Source organism: Crocodylus siamensis, chromosome 1, assembly GCF_052110815.1.
Source record: "Crocodylus siamensis isolate JL-2025a chromosome 1, ASM5211081v1, whole genome shotgun sequence".
In the NCBI taxonomy this organism is placed as follows: domain Eukaryota; kingdom Metazoa; phylum Chordata; order Crocodylia; family Crocodylidae; genus Crocodylus; species Crocodylus siamensis.
In genome coordinates, this window is record NC_143395.1 from 422,979,844 (window position 1) to 422,998,329 (window position 18,486).

Sequence of the window (18,486 nt, forward strand, 5' to 3'; positions counted from 1 at the left end):
CATCCGCCGTCTCGAGCTGCAGGCACAGAAAAGAAGCGCAGAGGCGTTCCCGCCATACATACGAGTCCCGCGCAGCCCACGTGACAGCAGGTCACAGGCACAGGCACAGGGGCAGGGTGCGCTGTGGCTGCCGTTGCAGTGAGAGGTGCTGCATGCACTGCTGCCGTCCAGCCCTGCGGCTGTGGGTTGGAGAGGGTCCAGCCTTGTCGTGTGTCCCAAACGTCATGTGCAGGAGGCCCTGGGATCGGAGCAGCGCAGAGCAGGGCTTAGGCGCCGAGCACCTTTGCAAACTCCAGGCGAGGCGCCTGGCAGGGCAGCTGCCAGCAACGCAGGGAGCCCAGCCCTGGGACACAGGCTGAGACCCGGTGAGCCCAAGCTGCTCAGCACAGAGCACTGGCCCCATGAGGATGCAGCTGGGCCCTTATTCCCAGATCCTTATTCCCACTTTTTTATTCCCAAATCCTGATGCCCACTTTTTTGTTCGCAGCCCTTTATTACCCTAGTAGCTGTATGCCAGTTTGTTCCAGCCTGTACTCAGAAACACAAGTGTGCTTGTCTAGCAGGCTTCAACAGACTGAACTAGGTGACCGGTGTCCATAGACAGCTTTAGCCAGACTTTCTATGATTGCACAATTCGATCCTGACAACCTCTCTTCCAAGAAATACCAGCCGTCACTAGGAAATGTATTAAGGCATCTGAAAAGCTGGTGCCTGAAAGGTCATTCCTAGCATTACCTCAAATATACAGTAACCTGTTATTAGTCCTGGAGATAGCAGATCCCTGAAAACAGTGACATTCGGATGCAGACTTGGCATCAGGATTTGATATGAGCTGTAGGACCACGTGCAGGGGCTTATCCTCTGCCTCCATTTGGCCACAGTTAAAACGGGAGGAAATCTTCACCTGTCTTTACAGGCTGCGATTTTGGTACCTGCAGCATAAGGGTCAGTTGGAAGCTGGTCAGATAAGAGGGATCGTTTGATCGGGCCCAACCAGCACGCGGGGTTGGTCCGCAGGTGCGACCTGGTGCGCGCTGGAAATTTGGCAGCAGGGCATCTGCACTTAACACTGCCATCATTCGCCTGCCGCCAAATCTTCAGGGCCGTGGGGTGAGCCAGGGGCTGGCTGACGTGGCTTTGCAGGCCAGACGTGGCCTGTGGGTTGGAGATTGAGCACCCTCCACTTTATGCTTGAAACAAACGCGATCAGGCTGTAGTGCGTCTGAAAGGATGACCAGGCAGCCTGTCAGAATAGGAAGCCACGGGCTCAGCTTCTGGCGGCGTAGGCCTCGAACCCGTTCACTGCGGAGCCCCCACTGTCGACTCGGGGGCTGCGGAAAATGGCAGTTGAGCACAAACGCGAGGTGAGTTTTGCTTTCAGGAACTTGGGCTACAAAGTTATAGATATTTCACTGCTTCCCCATTCACCAGGGGTACTCCGGCGGGATCTGCGAGGCGGCCCCGAAGCCTCAGAGCCGGAGTGAAGGGCTCTGAGGGGGCCTGGAGCAGCTTCGCGCCTGGTGAGCAGAGGCGGGAGCGGGCCAGCTGCGTGCTCGTTCCCCCAGCCCCCGTGCGTCTCTCCACCCGGGGGCCTCCAAAGGCAGGTGGAGATTTACTCCCATTTTACACGTGGCAAAGAAGAGGCGGAGGAGACCGCGCCGGCGCACGCCCACATGGCGCGCCTCACAGCAACTCCCCCCGCAGCGCGGCGCACCCTACCCCTGCGCCTGTGACGCGGCGCGCTCCGATAGGCTGCGGCGCCTTGGCCCCGCCTCCTGCGCCGGGAACGCTTCCGCGCGCTGACGTCACGTCCTTTCCCCTCCCGGCTGCCGTTCGAGATGGCGGACACGCAGGTAGGTGCCGGGCTTTGGGCCTAGGCCGCGCGCGCCCTGCGAGCGCCGTGCCGGCTCATCGCTCTCCCCTTGTCGCCCCGCCAGACCGAGAGGGCCTACCAGAAGCAGCCCACCATCTTCCAGAACAAGAAGCGGGTGCTCCTCGGGGAGGGCGGCAAGGAGAAGCTCCCTCGCTACTACCGCAACATCGGCCTGGGCTTCAAGACCCCCAAAGAGGTGCGAGGCGGAGCGGGACGAGGGCGCGGGCCCGGCCACCGCTGCCTTTTGCGGAGGGGGCCGCGTGAGTGGGCGCCTCCGCACGTGCTCTCCGACCGGGGGGGTTAACGGACGCTGCGGGGGTTTCCCCCTTCCCGACACGTGATGTTTGTTCTCACGATGGTCTGCCGAGGCCCGGTGGTGAGGGGCTTTGACGACACCTGCCAAGCGGCCTTACTGATGTCAGGGAAGGGGCGCAAAACCTGCCGTGGCTGTGCAGAGTCCCCGTTGCACGGCCCTGGTGCTCGCTGCATCCCGTTCCTGAGCGCTGACGCTCGTGTGTTTGTTTCTAGGCCATAGAGGGCACCTACATCGACAAAAAATGCCCTTTCACTGGCAACGTCTCTATTCGTGGTCGCATCCTGTCAGGTAAGCTGTAGTTAGGGGCGCACCAGTAGAGATTTTGGGGGCCCATACCGGTCCAATGCAGCTGCCTCCAGCTAGTCATCCCTTGTGGGGGGAAGGGAAGGGGCGTGGGGGGTCAACACCCCCCGTGGGAGGCTGCCTGGGAGGGGGAGGAAATGGAAGCACAGCTCCTTGCACACCGGAAGGGCATGGGGCGGCATGTGCTCCACGATTGGGATGGGTGGGCTGGAGCCATCATTGCACAGGACTCTTGGGCACCCAATCATGCCTTTTGCCAGGCCAGATGTGCCACACTCTCGTGGCACGAGGAATGATTATGGAAGTCCCCATCAAACAGCCTTTCCAATACACCCCCTGGCAAATCTAAACTGGGGAAACCCGCAGTGAGCACTGCCAAGCTGGTTACTTTGGTGTACGTTCAAGGCTGTACAGCCAAACTAAGCATTGGTCCTCCAGCAGGACTGTACTGGAGCTTAGTCAGAGTAAGTGTTGCAAACCAGACCATGTGTTAGACCTCAGGAAAATGGTCACTCTCACCTAGACACGAACACCAAGAAAGCTTGACCTGGGGAGCAGGAGCCTTTTTGTCTAGTGCATGTAAATATTGCTTTGGTTCCTTGCTACCTGTTACCTCATTTTGGAAGCTGTGTGGGAGCTCTGAGGGTTTAAAAGCTTTTTCTAGGGTTCAGCCAATATTGATTCATCAGCAGTTTGTGTCTGGTTTTTGTGTTGTCATCATCTTTCTCATCCTCATTCTTCTTAGGTGTGGTTACCAAGATGAAGATGCAGCGTACCATTGTCATCCGCAGGGATTACTTGCATTACATCCGCAAGTACAACCGTTTTGAAAAGCGCCACAAAAACATGTCTGTGCACCTGTCCCCCTGCTTCAGGTGAGCGCGGGAGGAGTTTGGGGGCTGCACGGTCCAGCAGCACCACTGAGCTGGGCACCGTTCACAATTCACAAAGTGACATTTGGATGCAGTCTCCAGGACTATTCCCTGGTCACTGTGTATCTGAGGTAACACTAGGAATGACCTGTGTTCAGCAACCTGCTGACTTGGCATCAGGATGCAGGGGCTTATCCTCTCTCTCCATGTTGTCACAAAGACAGGTGAAGATTTACTCCCATTTTCCATAAGTCTTAATCCCAGCCTATAAAGTCTGGAAGTCATTTTGGTACCTAGAGCATAAGCGTCAGTTGAAAGTTGGTCAGATGAGAGGGATGTTTTAATGTAGGGGGCTCGACCTTTTGGCCCCACAGGCTGCACCCAGCACGTGGGGTTGGCCCACAGGTGTGATCTCGTGCATGTTGTCTGCTGTACTCGTGACAGGCCTGAAAACTTGGCAGCAGTTCAGCTACAGGTAACCCAGTGATCCCTCGCCTGCTGCGAAATTTCCAGAGCTGTGGGGTGACCCAGAGGCTGGCTGATAATGGCTTTGCGGGCCAGATGTGGCCTGTGGGTTGGAGATTGAGCACCCTCAACTTTATGCTTAAAATAAATGTGATTGGGCTGCAATGTGTCTAAAAGAATGAACAGGTGGGCTGTCAGAATAGAAAGCCGTGGGCTCACCTTCTGGTAGTGCAGACCTTGAACCTGTTTACTGGTGATGATGTGTAAACTCACGATGGTCTGCTGAGTCCCTACTGTGGACATGGGGGCTGCTGAAAATGCCAGTTGAGCTCTTGCTGAACCACAAAGCATGTTCTGGTCTGCTTCCCTTTGTCTAATGCTTCCTTGTGTGCGAGCTGTCCAGAAATCCAACCTGCTTCTGCCAGGAAACTGATTAGTAAAATTATCTCCCTTCTTGAGACCCTATCCACCAGCATCCTGGGCAAATGCGCAGGGATTTAATGCGTGATCTCACAAACTTCTCCTGTCGTACATGTGTGGCACGGCCGGAGGCACAATTGTGTGGATTGCCCATTACATCCCATCACGCTTTAGATGCATGTGTAGATGGGCTCACAGGGAGAGACTGGCACAGTTCCCAATTTTAAGGACTTGACTTAGTGATAGCTAGTTCCTACCTTACTAATGAAACATGCCAAAAATATTTCAAATGTGTTAAGACCTGGCTTTCTGTGTTTGAGTCGTATTTGTTCTGTTCAGTCCTATTCTGCTTTCCCTCCTGCAGGACTCAGGTCACTAGTTCTAAATCTTTTTAAAATGTTTTCTCATTTCTATACCCCCTTTGCCTTCCAGAGATGTCCAAATTGGAGACATTGTGACAGTTGGTGAGTGCCGTCCGCTCAGTAAGACTGTCCGATTCAACGTTCTCAAAGTCACAAAGGCGGCTGGCACCAAGAAGCAGTTCCAGAAGTTTTAAAGGCAGCTAATTAAGAAACCTTGGGATGAATAAATCTTTTGTTAAACTTAGGACCATGTCATTTTTTGAATGAAGAGGGTGGGGGTGCCAACAGGTATGTCACCTTTGACCATGAAACAAGTGTATTTTTAGCTGTTAAACCAAGAAGCTGTGTGGTCTGTTCAGTAAGGGCCCTATCCCCAGCTCCTCTGTGGTCTTTAGTTGCCTGAGGAAAGAAGCTATCTATTGCCCTTTTCACTCACGCTGTAGTGAGCGAAAAATAGAGCAGGGTCCTTGGTTTAGATTGTTGCACTGGGTGGCTGAGTGGTTACAGTGTTGGACTTAAGATCCAGTGGGTGTATGCCTGTGTGGGTTCGAACCCCACTCCTGGTAGCTGATGCTTTTGGATATATATATACCTTGCTGGGGTTATTTGACCTGGCCAGAAGCGTGTTTAAGCCTTGCCATCAGCTTGCTCCATCCCTGCCCCTGCACCTGCTCAACAGTGCCTGTGGGGACCAGAGCCTGAACTGGGTGCAAGGGGAAGCAGGGTGGGGGATGTCAGGTGCACGGTCTGTGCTGGCCAGGGCTCAAGAGGACACCCCAGCCACCCCCAGTGCTCCTTCCTGCCCATGGCAGGGGGTTGGACTAGATGATCGGTCTAGGTCCCTTCCAACTCATTGATTCTATGAACCTCGCTGCCAGGCATAATACCCTGGGAGCCATCAGCTGTTTGCAGGGAGCAGTGCAGGCTGGGGAACTACAGACACCAGCTGTCTCAGTGGCAAGATTTTTTTCTTGTGCCGCATGAAAAGCACATCTGCGCCTGAACCAGAGCACCCACCTGCGTGTCCGCCATCTCGAGCTGCAGCCACAGAAAAGTATGTGACATGAGAGCACAGAGGCATTCCTGGTGCACGTGCGTCCGGCAGATCAGGCCATGTGGAGTAGATCAGGCCGTGTGACTGCGCCTCTGGCATGCTGTGAGAGATATGAGATCTAAGATACAAGGGGGCTGTGGGGAGAGGGATTTAACGGTGGGGTCTACTACAAACCCACCAACCAAGGGGAGGAGCTGGATGGAATTTTCGGGCCAGCTTGCAGAGGCACTTAAGGCAAGGGATGTAGTTGTCAGGGGTGGCTTAAATTACCCGGACATTGGCTGTGAGGAACAGTCAGCCAGGTCGGACCGTTCCAGGAGGCTCCTGGCTGAGATACAGGACCTCCACTTAATTCAGGGGTGCACAGTCCCATCAGGGGAAATGCCCTGTTGGACCTGGTCCTGGCCACAGACGACGACCTGGTCAGGAGCCTCCAGGTCCTCGACCATCTGGGTGACAGCGATCATGGCTTGCTGGAGTTCACCATCCAGCGCAGGGTGTCAAGGGCCTGCAGCAAGGCATAGCCCTACACTTCAAGAGGGCCAATTTCAATGAGTTGAGATTAGTGGGAGAGGCGCTGGGGTTCCCGAGAGCAGGGGAGCTCGGTGCCCGAGATGAGTGGTTGTTCCTTAAAAAGACGATACTCGGGGCCCAAGGGGTGACCATCCCAACAAGAAGCAAGGGGGGCAGGAGTGCCTGAAAGCCCCCCTGGCTCACCAAGGGTGTCTGGGGCCAGACGGCCCCAGATTCAGAAAAACCACCCAATTCGGAAAAGAGGGGTGCTATAACTACGAGGAGGTGGGCCATATCAAGCCCAACTGCCCAAAGCTAAGGAACACACCCAAGCCAGTCAGACATGCAACAGCTGTAAGCAGTGAGGGGGGAGACCTGAGCCCCTCCGAGGGGAGGGACGTGCCTGTTGCTACAGGATCACAAACCCAGGGGAGGTGATGGCCCCCCACCGGACCAAGGTCACAGTAAACAGGAGAACCCTTGTCAGGGAACTGGACGCGGGGTCCAGTGTGACATTAATCAATGCCAGCCTTGTTTCCCCTGCAGATATAGTCCCGGGGAGGACCCTTACCATTCAAGAGGGGGGGTCCCTGCCATTCCAGGTACCAGTAACCCATCCACCCGTCGAGTGGAGAGGCTTGCGGGATGTGCACAGAACTAGGAGTGCTGGAAGGGGCTCCTGTTCCCATCCTGGTGGGACGTGATGTTTTGGAGCTAGAATACCTGCAAAGGGAGGGAGGCCACCTACTAGAGCTAAAGCCCTATTGTGGTCATGTGGTGACTCGTCAACAGAGCAGAAAGGCTAAGGCAGGAGGAGTGGAAACTTCCCAGGGCCTGGTCACTCAATTGGCTACCGAGACAGAGGGGGAGGAAGGAGAGCTCATACTCCCTCTGACTGCAACCAGCCCCCAGCCATTGAGGAAACCAGCGACCTCAAGTTTGGGTTAAGTGACAGTCCTAGGGAGGAGTCTGGTCAGTCAGTGGCAGAGGAAACTGAGACTTTTGGGGATCAGTTAAAGGACATCCCCGAGGGTGAAGGTGCACTCCCTGCAGGAGCACCTGAACTCTCTGCTGATTGCTCTAGCTGGGCAAGGGGAGTTCAAGCAGGAGGTTCTGGCGGACCCCAGCCCGGAGGACCTCCGGCAGATAGCCCAGGAGCAAGAGATCGAGTTCACCCCAGAGAAGAGGGAGCAGGTGGTCTGGGATAAAGGGCTCTGTTGGTTGTGGGTGCCAAAGAACCATGCCCAGACCTGGGAACCCCATCGCCAGATCACAGTACCTCATTAATACAGACAACAATTGCTCAGGAATTACCGTGTGCTGGTCACATGGGCAGGGAACGGACATGCCAGCAGCCGCAGGCGAACTTTTATTCGCCCAGAATTGCCCAGAATGTGACGGACTACTGCCAATCATGCAAGACATGCCAGCAGAAGGGCAAAAGTGGGGACGAGAGAAAGGCTCCCCTACAGCCCCTCCCTACCATGGATCAACCCTTCCAACGAGTGGGGATAGACACTGTGGGCCCGCTGAGGCACAAGACCCGGAGAGAGAAGAAATACATCCCGACTCTAGTGGACTTTGCCACTCGGTACCCGGAGGCAGTTGCCCTGACCTCCACCGAGGCACCTGTGGTTGCTGATGCCCTAACCAAGATCTTCTGTCAGCTGGGTTTTCCCTCTGAGATCCTGACCGACCGGGGTGGAAACTTCCTGGGGGAGGTGATGAAGTGCCTGTGGGAGTGCTGTGGGGTGAAACCCCTCAAGACCACAGCCTCCCACCCTCAGACAAATGGGCTAGTGGAGAGGTTCAGTGGGACCTTGAAAGGGATGCTAAAGGCCTGTGTGGACTCGAACCCCAATGACTGGGATGAGAAACTGCCGCATTTGCTCTTTGCCTCCCGGGAGGTGCCCCAGGAGTCCCCGGGGTTCTCGCCATTTGAACTGATGTTTGGGAGGCGAGTTCGAGGTCCTCTCGATTTGGTGAGAGAGGAGTGGGAAGGGAAAATCTCTTCCACTAAGACCTCTGTGGTATAATATGTGCTCCGCTTTTGTCAGAAGCTAACTGACAAGATGAAGGTGGCACGAGACTCCCTGGCCCAGGCCCAGGAGAAGCAAAGTGCCTGGTATGACGAAGAGGCTCGCTTACATAGAGCTAGGCTAAGGTGGACATTGAAAAAGGACTTTTTGTTATCTTAGAGCTAGGACTTGCATCCAAAACCAAATATATAGGGAGGATGAAGAAAGCACCCAGAAACGTGGGGCCCCTGCAAGATCCTCTGGGCAGCCTGGTGGTTGCGCCACAGGAAAAAGCGGAACTCTTTAACCAACTCTTCACCTCTCTTTTCTTTGGCAGGGACCGGGACTTCCCCACCGTGATGCAAGACGGACTCGAGGGGAACGCCTCCAGACATCAGGTCAGAGAGCTTCTGGAGGGGCTGGACGTGTTCAGATCAGCAGATCCAGGTGCTCTCCACCCCAGGGTGTTGAGGGAGCTAGCAGGGGTTATTGCAGGGCCCTTGGCATGGCTCTACGAGCGTTCGTGGTGCTTGGGCCAGGTGTGGGATGATTGGAAGATAGCCAATGTGGTCCCATCATTAAACAAGGGAGGAGGGAGGACCCGGGCAACTATAGGTCTTACCTCAATCCTAGGGAAACTCTTTGAGAAGATCATCAAGGCGCACATCTGCGATGGGCCGGCTTCAGGGATGATGCTCAAGGGCAACCGGCACGGTTTCATTAGGGGCAGGTCATGTCAGACCAACCTGATTGCCTTTTATGATCAGGTCACAAAAGCATCGGATGCAGGTGTCGCCGTGGACATAGTCTTTCTGGACTTCAGCAAGGCCTTTGACACCGTCTCCCACCCCATCCTCATTAAAAACTTGGGTGACTGTGGCATTGATGGATTGCAGATTGGCTGAAGGGTCGCACTCAGAGGGTGGTGGTGGATGGGCCATATTCGACCTGGGGGAAGTGGGCAGCGGAGTCCCCCAGGGCTCGGTCCTTGGGCCTGCGCTGTTCAATTTCAGCGATTTGGACGACGGGGTGAAAAGCAACCTGTTTAAATTCGCTGATGTTTTGCACTTCATCACAGGAAGATCCCTTCCAAGAAGTGCCTAAATAAGTCCTGATGCCTTTATTAAACCCTTTGATTGTTTGCAATTTATTAAAGATTTAGTAAAAGTCCACTTCCTGCTTGTTTCAGTTCACAGCTGCATATAACCTACGCTTTCTCTGAATGTATGTCTCTGGTCTCTCATCCCCTGTCTGCTGGCACTCAAAATATAACAGTTCCACGGGTTTTCCCAGAAAGAATAGGTATAAAATATTATCACACAACTGATCCCTGCTTTGTACACTGCAAGATCGCACCTTCAGCGGTAATGCTGCGAAATCTCGTTGTAACATGCAGATCTACAATATCTATAAGAGAATACTGCTCACCATCGCCACACAGTCCTATCTCCGTAAGCCAGTCGACATATTTCTCTAACCAGTGGCCCAATACATTTATCTAGAGCTCATAATACTTCTGGATTAAACATTAACCAAAGTTTTCTTGGTGCATGTTCTACCATCAGCCAATAAAGTTTCTTTAACACACATAGGTGCCCCAGGGTCTGCCTTTCCTTTCTGCGGTGACACACTCTTTTCCCCGCTCAGTGACCTAGTGCTGGCAGAGCTGTTGCTTCGTCTCGATATCGCGTCTGAGTTACTGTACTCTGACCCACTATGGTAGCCATCCTTCCACATAGGCATGGCTGTAGTCAAAACCTTCAACAGCTTACTGCCCCTTAAAACCATAACCTCATGTTCTAATCACTTAATTTTCTTTTCGCACCTGGTGTGATCTCCGTTTCCTTTCTGAATGTGAAAGGCGGCCTTCACACCTTCGACTCTCCCTCTCCGTTCATCACACTCGGCAGTAGGGCTGTCCACTTCATTTTCTAGCTCTTTAACATGCCTCTCTAAATCTCTGATTCTGTCCACGTCTCACCCGGCATCTCTATTCAGTTTACTATTTTGATTTTCCAGGGCTTGGACACGTTGTTCGCTGTCTCCCATCATAACCTTAAGCAAGCGTCTACTAGGTGTCGCCTTCTGTTGGGTATGGTGGCATGTCTCTGGTAATCTGTGCACCATCTCAAGTAGCTGCATTACTACAGCCTTTTTTACAGCCTTGCAACTACACTTTCACACCTGTGACCACTCCTGCCACTTAGCACAAGAAGTTCGGTATACTCCAGGACCGTAGCCTAACTCCCCTTCCTGACACATGGCACTTGTCCAGCAGACAGGTCTATGTAGTCTTCAATACTATTTCTTGTGAGATCCATACCTCAAATACTCCAATATCCCTATTGGATCCCACTGTTGTATCCTCAGTCTGGTCTTCACTGCTAGCTTTTGCAGCCATGTCAAACAGCTATTCAAAACTATGGGCATGCAATAAGATCAAGTACCTATAAGTAGGCAACAAACAGAACAATAGTAAATAAAAAGAGAAGAGTAAGCAACACCAGCAGCACTTACAGTGCCACCTCTGCTGCGAATGAAATACCCAATCATTTTTAAGCACAACAACAGTAACGCTCGCTAGGAAAAGAGTAGTACCTCCAATAAGCAGCATGCAGACAGACCGCAACACCAGCGGCACCTCTGGTGCGAGCACAGCTATCCATAGTTCCCAAGCAAAACAATAGTAAATTGCAATAGGAAACACTAGTACACTCAATAGCAACAAGACATTAAGCAACTATTTGCCTTTTCCTCACAAATTCCTCACACGTTACCTAACAAACTCACTCAGTCTTGCCTCGCAGTGCTCACTCAGCTCTGCCGCGCACACCCAGGGATGCCAAATCTGTTGGCCCAAAAAACCTATTTGTCCTCTACCAGGGATAAGACTAATGCCCTCTTCTAAGGTGCTCTTCTGCACAAGGCCATTGGCAACCTAGGCTTGACAGGGCTCTTGGCCCAAAAAACCTACTTGTCTAAATATTCAAGGGGCACCAAATCTCTTGGCCCTGAACAGAACTTAAACAAACCAAAATCGATGGCCGGCCAACTAATAGTTCAATGGGCGGGGGAACTGAGAAGCGGATCCAAGCGCCGGCATCTATGAAGTAGATGCTCAGACCACCAAGTAACGGACTATGCACACACAGATTGAAACTTTAAGGAATTAAAATGGTTTATTAACCATAACAAGCAATCAGCAGAAAATACCAGAACCTATTACTTATCCTGGAACCAGTTTACTGCACTAAGTATACAGACATAAATTCCCACTATTTGCACTACTGTATGGAGGGGTACACACAGACATATACAAACATCTAGCACAGGAAAGGATGGCTGATATTTACCTAGGAAGGCTACGAGGCTGTAGGACTGGGGTTAGAATAAAAGAAGCCAGGACATCCCTCAAGTATTCTCCTGTCTCTGTATTGATGATATAGTCTTCCATGGTCCCTGAGGCAGAGTGGGGCAGGGATCAGAGTTAGTTTCCCCTCTACCCCATTGCCAGCTGGGTGGATCCCTGCCTGGAATAGGCCCCCGGCTGTCCCCTCCACTGGAGGCCAGAGGAATAACCCTGTCCCTTCCCCGCATAGTCCATGCCTGGTTCCCACCGCTGCAGCAGGGGGGACAGAGCCCTTCCTGGGGGCTGCAGCCCCTGTCACACTGTGAGGGAGAGCGAGCCCCTTCCTGGCGAGGGGCTGTGCAGTGGGCTCGGGCTGCACGCAGCAGCACCGGGGTATGGGGCCAGAGCCTTGCAAGCCCCCGCAGCGCTACCATGCCCAACAGCCGCTCTGCTGGCCCCACAGCTCAGCCCCGCCGGAAAGTCTTGACAGGCTCCTGCCTGTCAGGCACTCACTGCTTGCTGCTCCAGCTGCTGAACGGAGGAAGGGCCGGCCCCTGCCACTTGTTCTGTGCCTGGGCAAGCTGCTGAGGGGGCTTATTCAGCCCCCCAGTATTCCCCCGCAAGCTTCAGCTGCAGCCCAGCCGGGCAGACCCCACGGCCAGCAGCTGAATAAGGAAGGGGCTTGCTCCAAGCGTAGAGGGGCCACCTGCGTATTGAAATAACGATGTGCAGACAAACAGGTTGCCAAAAGGCAGAAGACTTCCAAGGAGAGGTTGAAGACACAGCTCGTAACAGGCACAGCACAGAGATAAGAGATGTGCCGACAACACTAGGAATGCTACCGACTAAACGCATCCGTTTGCCAGCGTGGAAAGTTACTGGGGTCAAACCAAGGCGGCACAAAGTCAAGAAACAGAGAACCGGTCGCTCAGCACCAATTTGATGCCCCCTATAAAGGGGAGAGACTTAACAGCAAAAGGCTGGGTAACACTCTGCATACTTCACTGGAGCACAGACGCGTGTCTGTATGAGGCCCCGCTCCTCATCTCGTACTCCTGGGCTGGCCACCTAGCGTATACTGAGCAACAGACTCTGGTAACTATAACATCTGCAGAATAATTGGGAGTGTTTGTGTGAAAGAATGAGCACTGTTTTGAATATTTGAGTCAATAAATGTGGCATCTTGCCTTATACCCCCATATAAGTCTTGCTTGTCATATTAAGCAATTGGTAAATTGTGCAACACTGTCAGGTAAGAGGCCTGTTGCTCTTGAACACATCTTACCTTGAACAGTGTCTTTCATAACTTGTGCAGGGTCAGAAGCTGTGTGATGGAGTTTGTCATTCAAAACCTGCTTTTTGACAATTTTGAACCAATTATCAATAATTGCATTGCTGTCTCTAGTTTGTGCCCATTTTACTGCTTGTAACATAATGCCACTCCACCATGGTAATGTTGGCACTTACTTGACCAGGAGTTTTTGTAATTCAATAAAACAATAGCTGTTCAGAGGAGAAGTCTTATTCTCCTGATCATTTTTTCCCAAACTCCATGATGGACTCAATTGACCAAAAGGAGAATTTTGACAGATTGATTCCTGTTTCTTATCAATCAGTTTTCTGGTCGACAAATAGAATGATTTGAGAGATATGCTGGGTTTGCATACATTTTTTTACCTATTTTATTGTTTCCCTGCATTGTGTGCCAAGATGTAATGAAGATAATGCTGCGTTTCTTAATCATTCTTAAAGAATTTCCCTGCACTCATATATTGTTTTTGCATTTTGCAGTAAGATAAGAAATACAAAAATAAAAACAAAAACCCATCCTTAGAAACAGCAACTTTAAATACATGCCCACAAGGTATTTTGATCATATGTGCTGCACATGTGTGCAAAATTGTAAAATTGGCTTTCTTTTTCCCTAGTATGTAGTTCAAAACAGGCATTCAGTTATTGTATGGCAGTCATACAGTTGAAAACCTGATCAGCTGTATTAAAGCCCAGTGGAAGTCACATTCTACTTTTTCTGGTCTAAGCTGAGCATCTCAAGAAAGCAAAGTCAGCCAGGGTGTGATATGGTTGGAGTACTTTGGAGAGCTATTGGCATCTCTGCTACTGGTAGGAAGTTTGTTGAGTTGGATGGGCGCTTTGCACTTAATGCATAATACAAGTTAACAGGTTGGCTACTTGGGGCCGGATCTCCCTTGGCCCTACTCACCTTTGGGGCAATCCACCCAAAACTCACCTGCCACGACTTTTTGTAACAGTAAGCTGTTATTAAATGTGGGAGACTACCCATTTTAATGCCCTGTGCTCACAGTGATAACAACTCTGACCTTCCCTTATCGTGTCCCATGCCTCACAGATGGCATCCAAATTACTATAGTACCTCACGTCACGACTGGTGCTCCAGAGGATCACTGGGACTCTCACTCCCCTCTGAAGCAGAAATCATTATGCTCTCACTGGCAAGTTTATCAGTATCATAAACATGGCCTCTGGCCCAACAACAACTTCAGGCGTCCGAAGACTTACCTGGGCTTTATTCCTCACAACCTCAGGCATCTGCAGACTTACCCGGGCTTTAACTCAAATTAGTTTCTAATGGGGCTTGGCCCATGTGCTGCCCTTCAGGTTGCTCTCGCATTTTCAGTCTTCCAACTCGTGTTTCTCACCTCCTGGTTCTCCCCCCCCCGCCGACTCTTTGACAGCCACACCTCATATCTCCAGGTTTGTTTGCTCAGTGGTAATCAGCTGTAAGCTGCTGCTGGGGTGTCTTATTTGTGTTTTCCACCTCCGTTACTCCCAGGTGGTCATCATCAGGGTAATCTACCCCTTTAGTACCAGGGACGCTGTGATCTCTCTTACATGTACGTAACATTTTCTGTAATGTAGCTGTGGTTACAGTGGCTTCTGAATCACTGCTCTTTCTTTCCAAGTCAATGCTGTCTCTTGTAGTGGAAACTCCTGCAGGTGTACCTGGCCCAGTCGTCACAGATTCAGTCCCAAAACCTGTTTGTTTACATTGTAGAAAATCATCTTCTTCAAGCCTGCCCCTGCATGGCCCATGAGTCGTGTTTGCCCCCTATTCCTTCCCCATCCCTCCTGTGGATCATGCCTGACCTAACCCCTCCCCGCCGTGGATCACAGCTGCCCCCCACCCCACCCCACCCCACCCCTCATATTGCACCAGCTTCCCTACGCCCAGCAGACACCACCGGCCCCTCAATCCCTCCCACTTACCACACCTGCCCCCCAACTCCCTATGAATTGCACCTGTGCCCCCGTCCGGTCCACACAGGACACCCACCCCCCACGGATGCCTCCTGCTCCCCATTCCCCCCACAGATCGTGCCTGTCCCCCCCATGCCCTATAAACATGAATTGCATTCCCTTCTGTGCCCATTCCCACCTGACCCCCGTCCCTCCCATGCCTGCACCCCAAGCCACCCACAGATTCCCAGTCCCCCCAGTTTGTGGGTGTCCTTCATGTCAGTTCCTCGTCAGAAAGCTCTTCACTTGGGTCTGCTTCTCCAGCTGCCCCGCCTGGCTGAGCTAAATAGGCTCCTTCTCTTTTTCTTTTGTACACCGGGCCCTGGGCGAATAATTAACCACTGCCTTTCTCCTAAGATAAAATCAACACTGCCCCAGCTGTTCGTGCTATGAAATATGTTTGCTCTGTCTGGGAAGACTAGCTCTGTAGAAAGAGAAAAGAAAAGGAGTGCTGCTTGATGTCCTATGGATAGGAGCACTACAAACAAGCACAGCAACTTGGTGAGCATGCAGAGGTGCATTCTGGCTGGGCATGTGCCACTCTGAAGTCTAAATAATCTTCTTTAACATGGTTTTATAACATGGTTTTACTAGTTATAACATCTCCCTTCCCACCAGCAAAAGTATGAGAAGATGTTGTTGTACCATCCAAAGTCATGCTTCTGGAAGTTTGATAACACCAAATCTACCTGTGCACTAAATGAAACAGTTTTCTGGCTCTGAGGTCATTGATTACAGACAGTAGCATGATGTATTCACACAGGAGTGTAGATTTAGGTTGAAAGGCAATCATTTGATTGGCTTCCTTAATGCATCATTTCCACGTGTGGTTTTGTACAGCTTGCATGTGTTGGGTGGTTTATTCAACAAAAAGGTCAAGACAAATCCTTTTACATTCAGCTGAGACAAAACCTTCACCTCACCATGCACCAAGAGCGGGGGCTGAACCTTGCCTTTTGGCATCAAAGTAGATTGCTGCTCCATGAGCTCACAGATACCTGTCTGCTGGCAATGGGAGACAGCTGTTTTCCAAAAAGATCTGTGTATGGGGAAGCACTTGTTTAAGGCAGAAGAAAGTCAGCCCTTGCCTTTGTATCTTCCATTAATAAATCACCTTCACTTGAAGCAGCAAACTTACAGGTTCCTTTATCTTTCTCTTAATTCTCACGTTGGAAAACCACCACGTCCTGCTCTTCACATTGGTTGCCAGCTGTAATTCATGCTATGCCTTAGTTTTGCTGATCTTGTACCAGTATACTTGTGCTGGGGATTTCATAGATTGTTAGGCCAGAAGGGACCTCGGAGGATCATCGGGTCCAGCCCCCTGCACCAAACAGGGAAGATAACTGGGGATCGGTGACCACAGCAAGGTGACCGTCCCGTCTCCTCTTGAAGGTCCAGGGTAGGCGATTGCTCCACCTCTGGGGTGAGCTTATTCCATAGTCTGGATGCCCTAATGTTGAGCCTAAATCGATCTTCCAGGAGTTTGTGGCCATTATCCCTGGTTTTCCCCGTGGGTGCCCTGGTGAACAGTTGCTCACCGAGCCCTTGATGCACTCCCCTAGTGTAGCGGTAAGCTGCTACCAGGTCCCCTCTCAGCCGCCTTTTCCTCGGGCTGAAGAGTCCCAGGTCCCTCAGCCTTTCCTCATATGGCTTGCCATGTAAGACTCTGATCATACTGGTGGCTCTTCTCTGGACTCTCTCAAGCTTGTCCACATCCTTGTTAAAGTGCGGTGCCCAGAACTGGACGCAGTCGTCCAGCTGAGTACAGCAGGAGAATCACCTCCTTGGTTTTGCTGGAGATGCATCGGTCGATGCATGCCAGAGTAGTATTTGCCCTGCTGGCTGCAACATTGCACTGCCGGCTCATATTCATACTGCCATCTATTATTACCCCCAGGTCCCTTTCATTCATGGTGCTGGTCAGTTCAGTACTGCCAAGCTTGTATGCGCTGGGCGTTGCCCGTCCCCAGGTAGAGCACTTTACATTTCTCAGTGTTGAACTTCATCATATTCTGCTCTGTCCAACTTGCCAGCCTGAGTAGGTCTGCCTTACCTGCAGCCTATCTTCAAGCATGACCACGCTTCCCCATAACTTGGTGTCGTTCGCGAACTCATCCAGTGAGCTCTTCACCCCCACATCCAAATCATTAATAAAGAAGTTGAAGCACTGGACCAAGCACTGACCCTGCAGGACACCGTTGCCCTCTTCTCACCAGGATGGCACAGATCCGTTCACTATGACTCTCTGAGTCCCGTCCTGCAGCCAGTTTCTCACCCACCTGACTGTCTCGGAGGTAAACCCACAATCCTCCAATTTTCTTGCAAGGACATCATGGGATACTAGATCAAAGGCCTTTTGGAAGTCAAAGCGTACAATGTCGACCTGCTGTCTCGTGTCCAGGTGGCGAGTTACCTGGTCATAGAAGGAGATGAGGTTGGCAAGGCAAGACCTGCCCGTGACAAAGCCATGCTGGCTGCCATTCAAAATCTTATCTTCTCCAAGGTGATCACACATAGACTCTTTGATGAACTTTTGTAGGATTTTCCCTAGGATGGAAGTTGGGCTGATTGGCCTATAGTTACCCAGGTCCTCCATCCTGCCCTTCTTGTAGATGGGCAAAACACTGGCCCTCTTCCAGTCCTCGGGGACTTCTCCAGAGCACCACGAGTTGTGGAAGAGTTTTGCCAGGGACTCTGCAATTACTTCAGCCAGCTCCTTCAGCACTCTTGGATGAAGATGACCCAGTCCCGCTGACTTGTATATGTCTAATTTTTTTACTTGGTCATACACCAATTCTACGGCAATAGTAGGAAGGCGATTATTCCTGCGGTGCTCATCCCATACTCTACATGGCATTGTTTTCCCCTTGGTCCTGTGAAAGACTGAGGTGAAGTAGTCATTCAGGAGTTCAGCTTTCTCCTGGGTGCTGGTAACCACTCCTGAGGTGTTGAGCAGTGGCCCCACACTCCCATTTGTTTTCCTTCTGTTCCCTACGTACCTAAAGAAGGACTTCTTGTTGTCCTTGATTCCTGTTGCTAATCTAAGTTCGGCTGCCACTTTAGCCTTTCTTATCTGTCCCCTGCAAATGTGGGCCGTTGTGGAATAGTCCTTGGGGCTCACTCCAAGCTTCCATTATTTATAAGCCTCTATCTTCTTCCTTAAGAGGACCGTAATTTCCCTGTTTAGCCAGGAGGGTTTCCCAGCCCTTCTGTTACCTTTTCTCTGCATGGGAATGGACTTCCTTTGTGCTTCAAGGATCGACGTGTCCTTAAAGAACAACCCCTCTTCGTGCACACCCTTCGCCTTCAGTCCCTGCTCTGCAGCACTTGCCCTGCTAGTGACCTAAGCTTGTTGAAGTTTGCATTTTTGAAGTCCACGACTTCAGTCCTGCTATCTGATTTGTCTGCCTTACGTTGGACAGTGAACAGGATGGTTTTATGATCGCTGTCACCCAGACTTCCCTCTATATTTAAGTCAGTCAGCAGGTTGTCTCTTTTGGCCAGGACAAAGTCTAGCAGAGTGTCACCTCTGGTTGGCCCATGCACCTCCTGAGTCAGAAAGAGCTCCTTAACACAGGTCAGGAAGGATCACGACTGATCCAACCTGGCCGAATGTTCCTCTCAGGAGATGTCTGGATAATTAATAGTGCCCATGACGACCA

The 18,486-nt window shown here is 51.5% G+C and overlaps 1 protein-coding gene and 2 non-coding genes across 3 annotated transcripts; all 3 read left to right on the forward strand.

Annotated features, from left to right (window-relative positions):
* Positions 1 to 1,757: 1,757 nt before the first annotated feature.
* On the forward strand, positions 1,758 to 4,855 carry RPS11 (ribosomal protein S11). The gene is made up of 5 exons (XM_090031004.1): positions 1,758 to 1,853; positions 1,938 to 2,069; positions 2,402 to 2,477; positions 3,238 to 3,367; positions 4,682 to 4,855. Exons 1-5 carry the CDS (start codon positions 1,839 to 1,841, stop codon positions 4,803 to 4,805), a joined length of 477 nt encoding a protein of 158 aa, XP_089887130.1. The 5' UTR covers positions 1,758 to 1,838; the 3' UTR covers positions 4,806 to 4,855.
* LOC149875648 (small nucleolar RNA SNORD35) lies at positions 2,206 to 2,298 on the forward strand. The gene has a single exon (XR_016440095.1). It is a non-coding gene; the product is annotated as a small nucleolar RNA SNORD35 (small nucleolar RNA).
* LOC149875649 (small nucleolar RNA SNORD35) lies at positions 4,081 to 4,177 on the forward strand. Its single transcript, XR_016440096.1, has one exon. It is a non-coding gene; the product is annotated as a small nucleolar RNA SNORD35 (small nucleolar RNA).
* Positions 4,856 to 18,486: the final 13,631 nt, after the last annotated feature.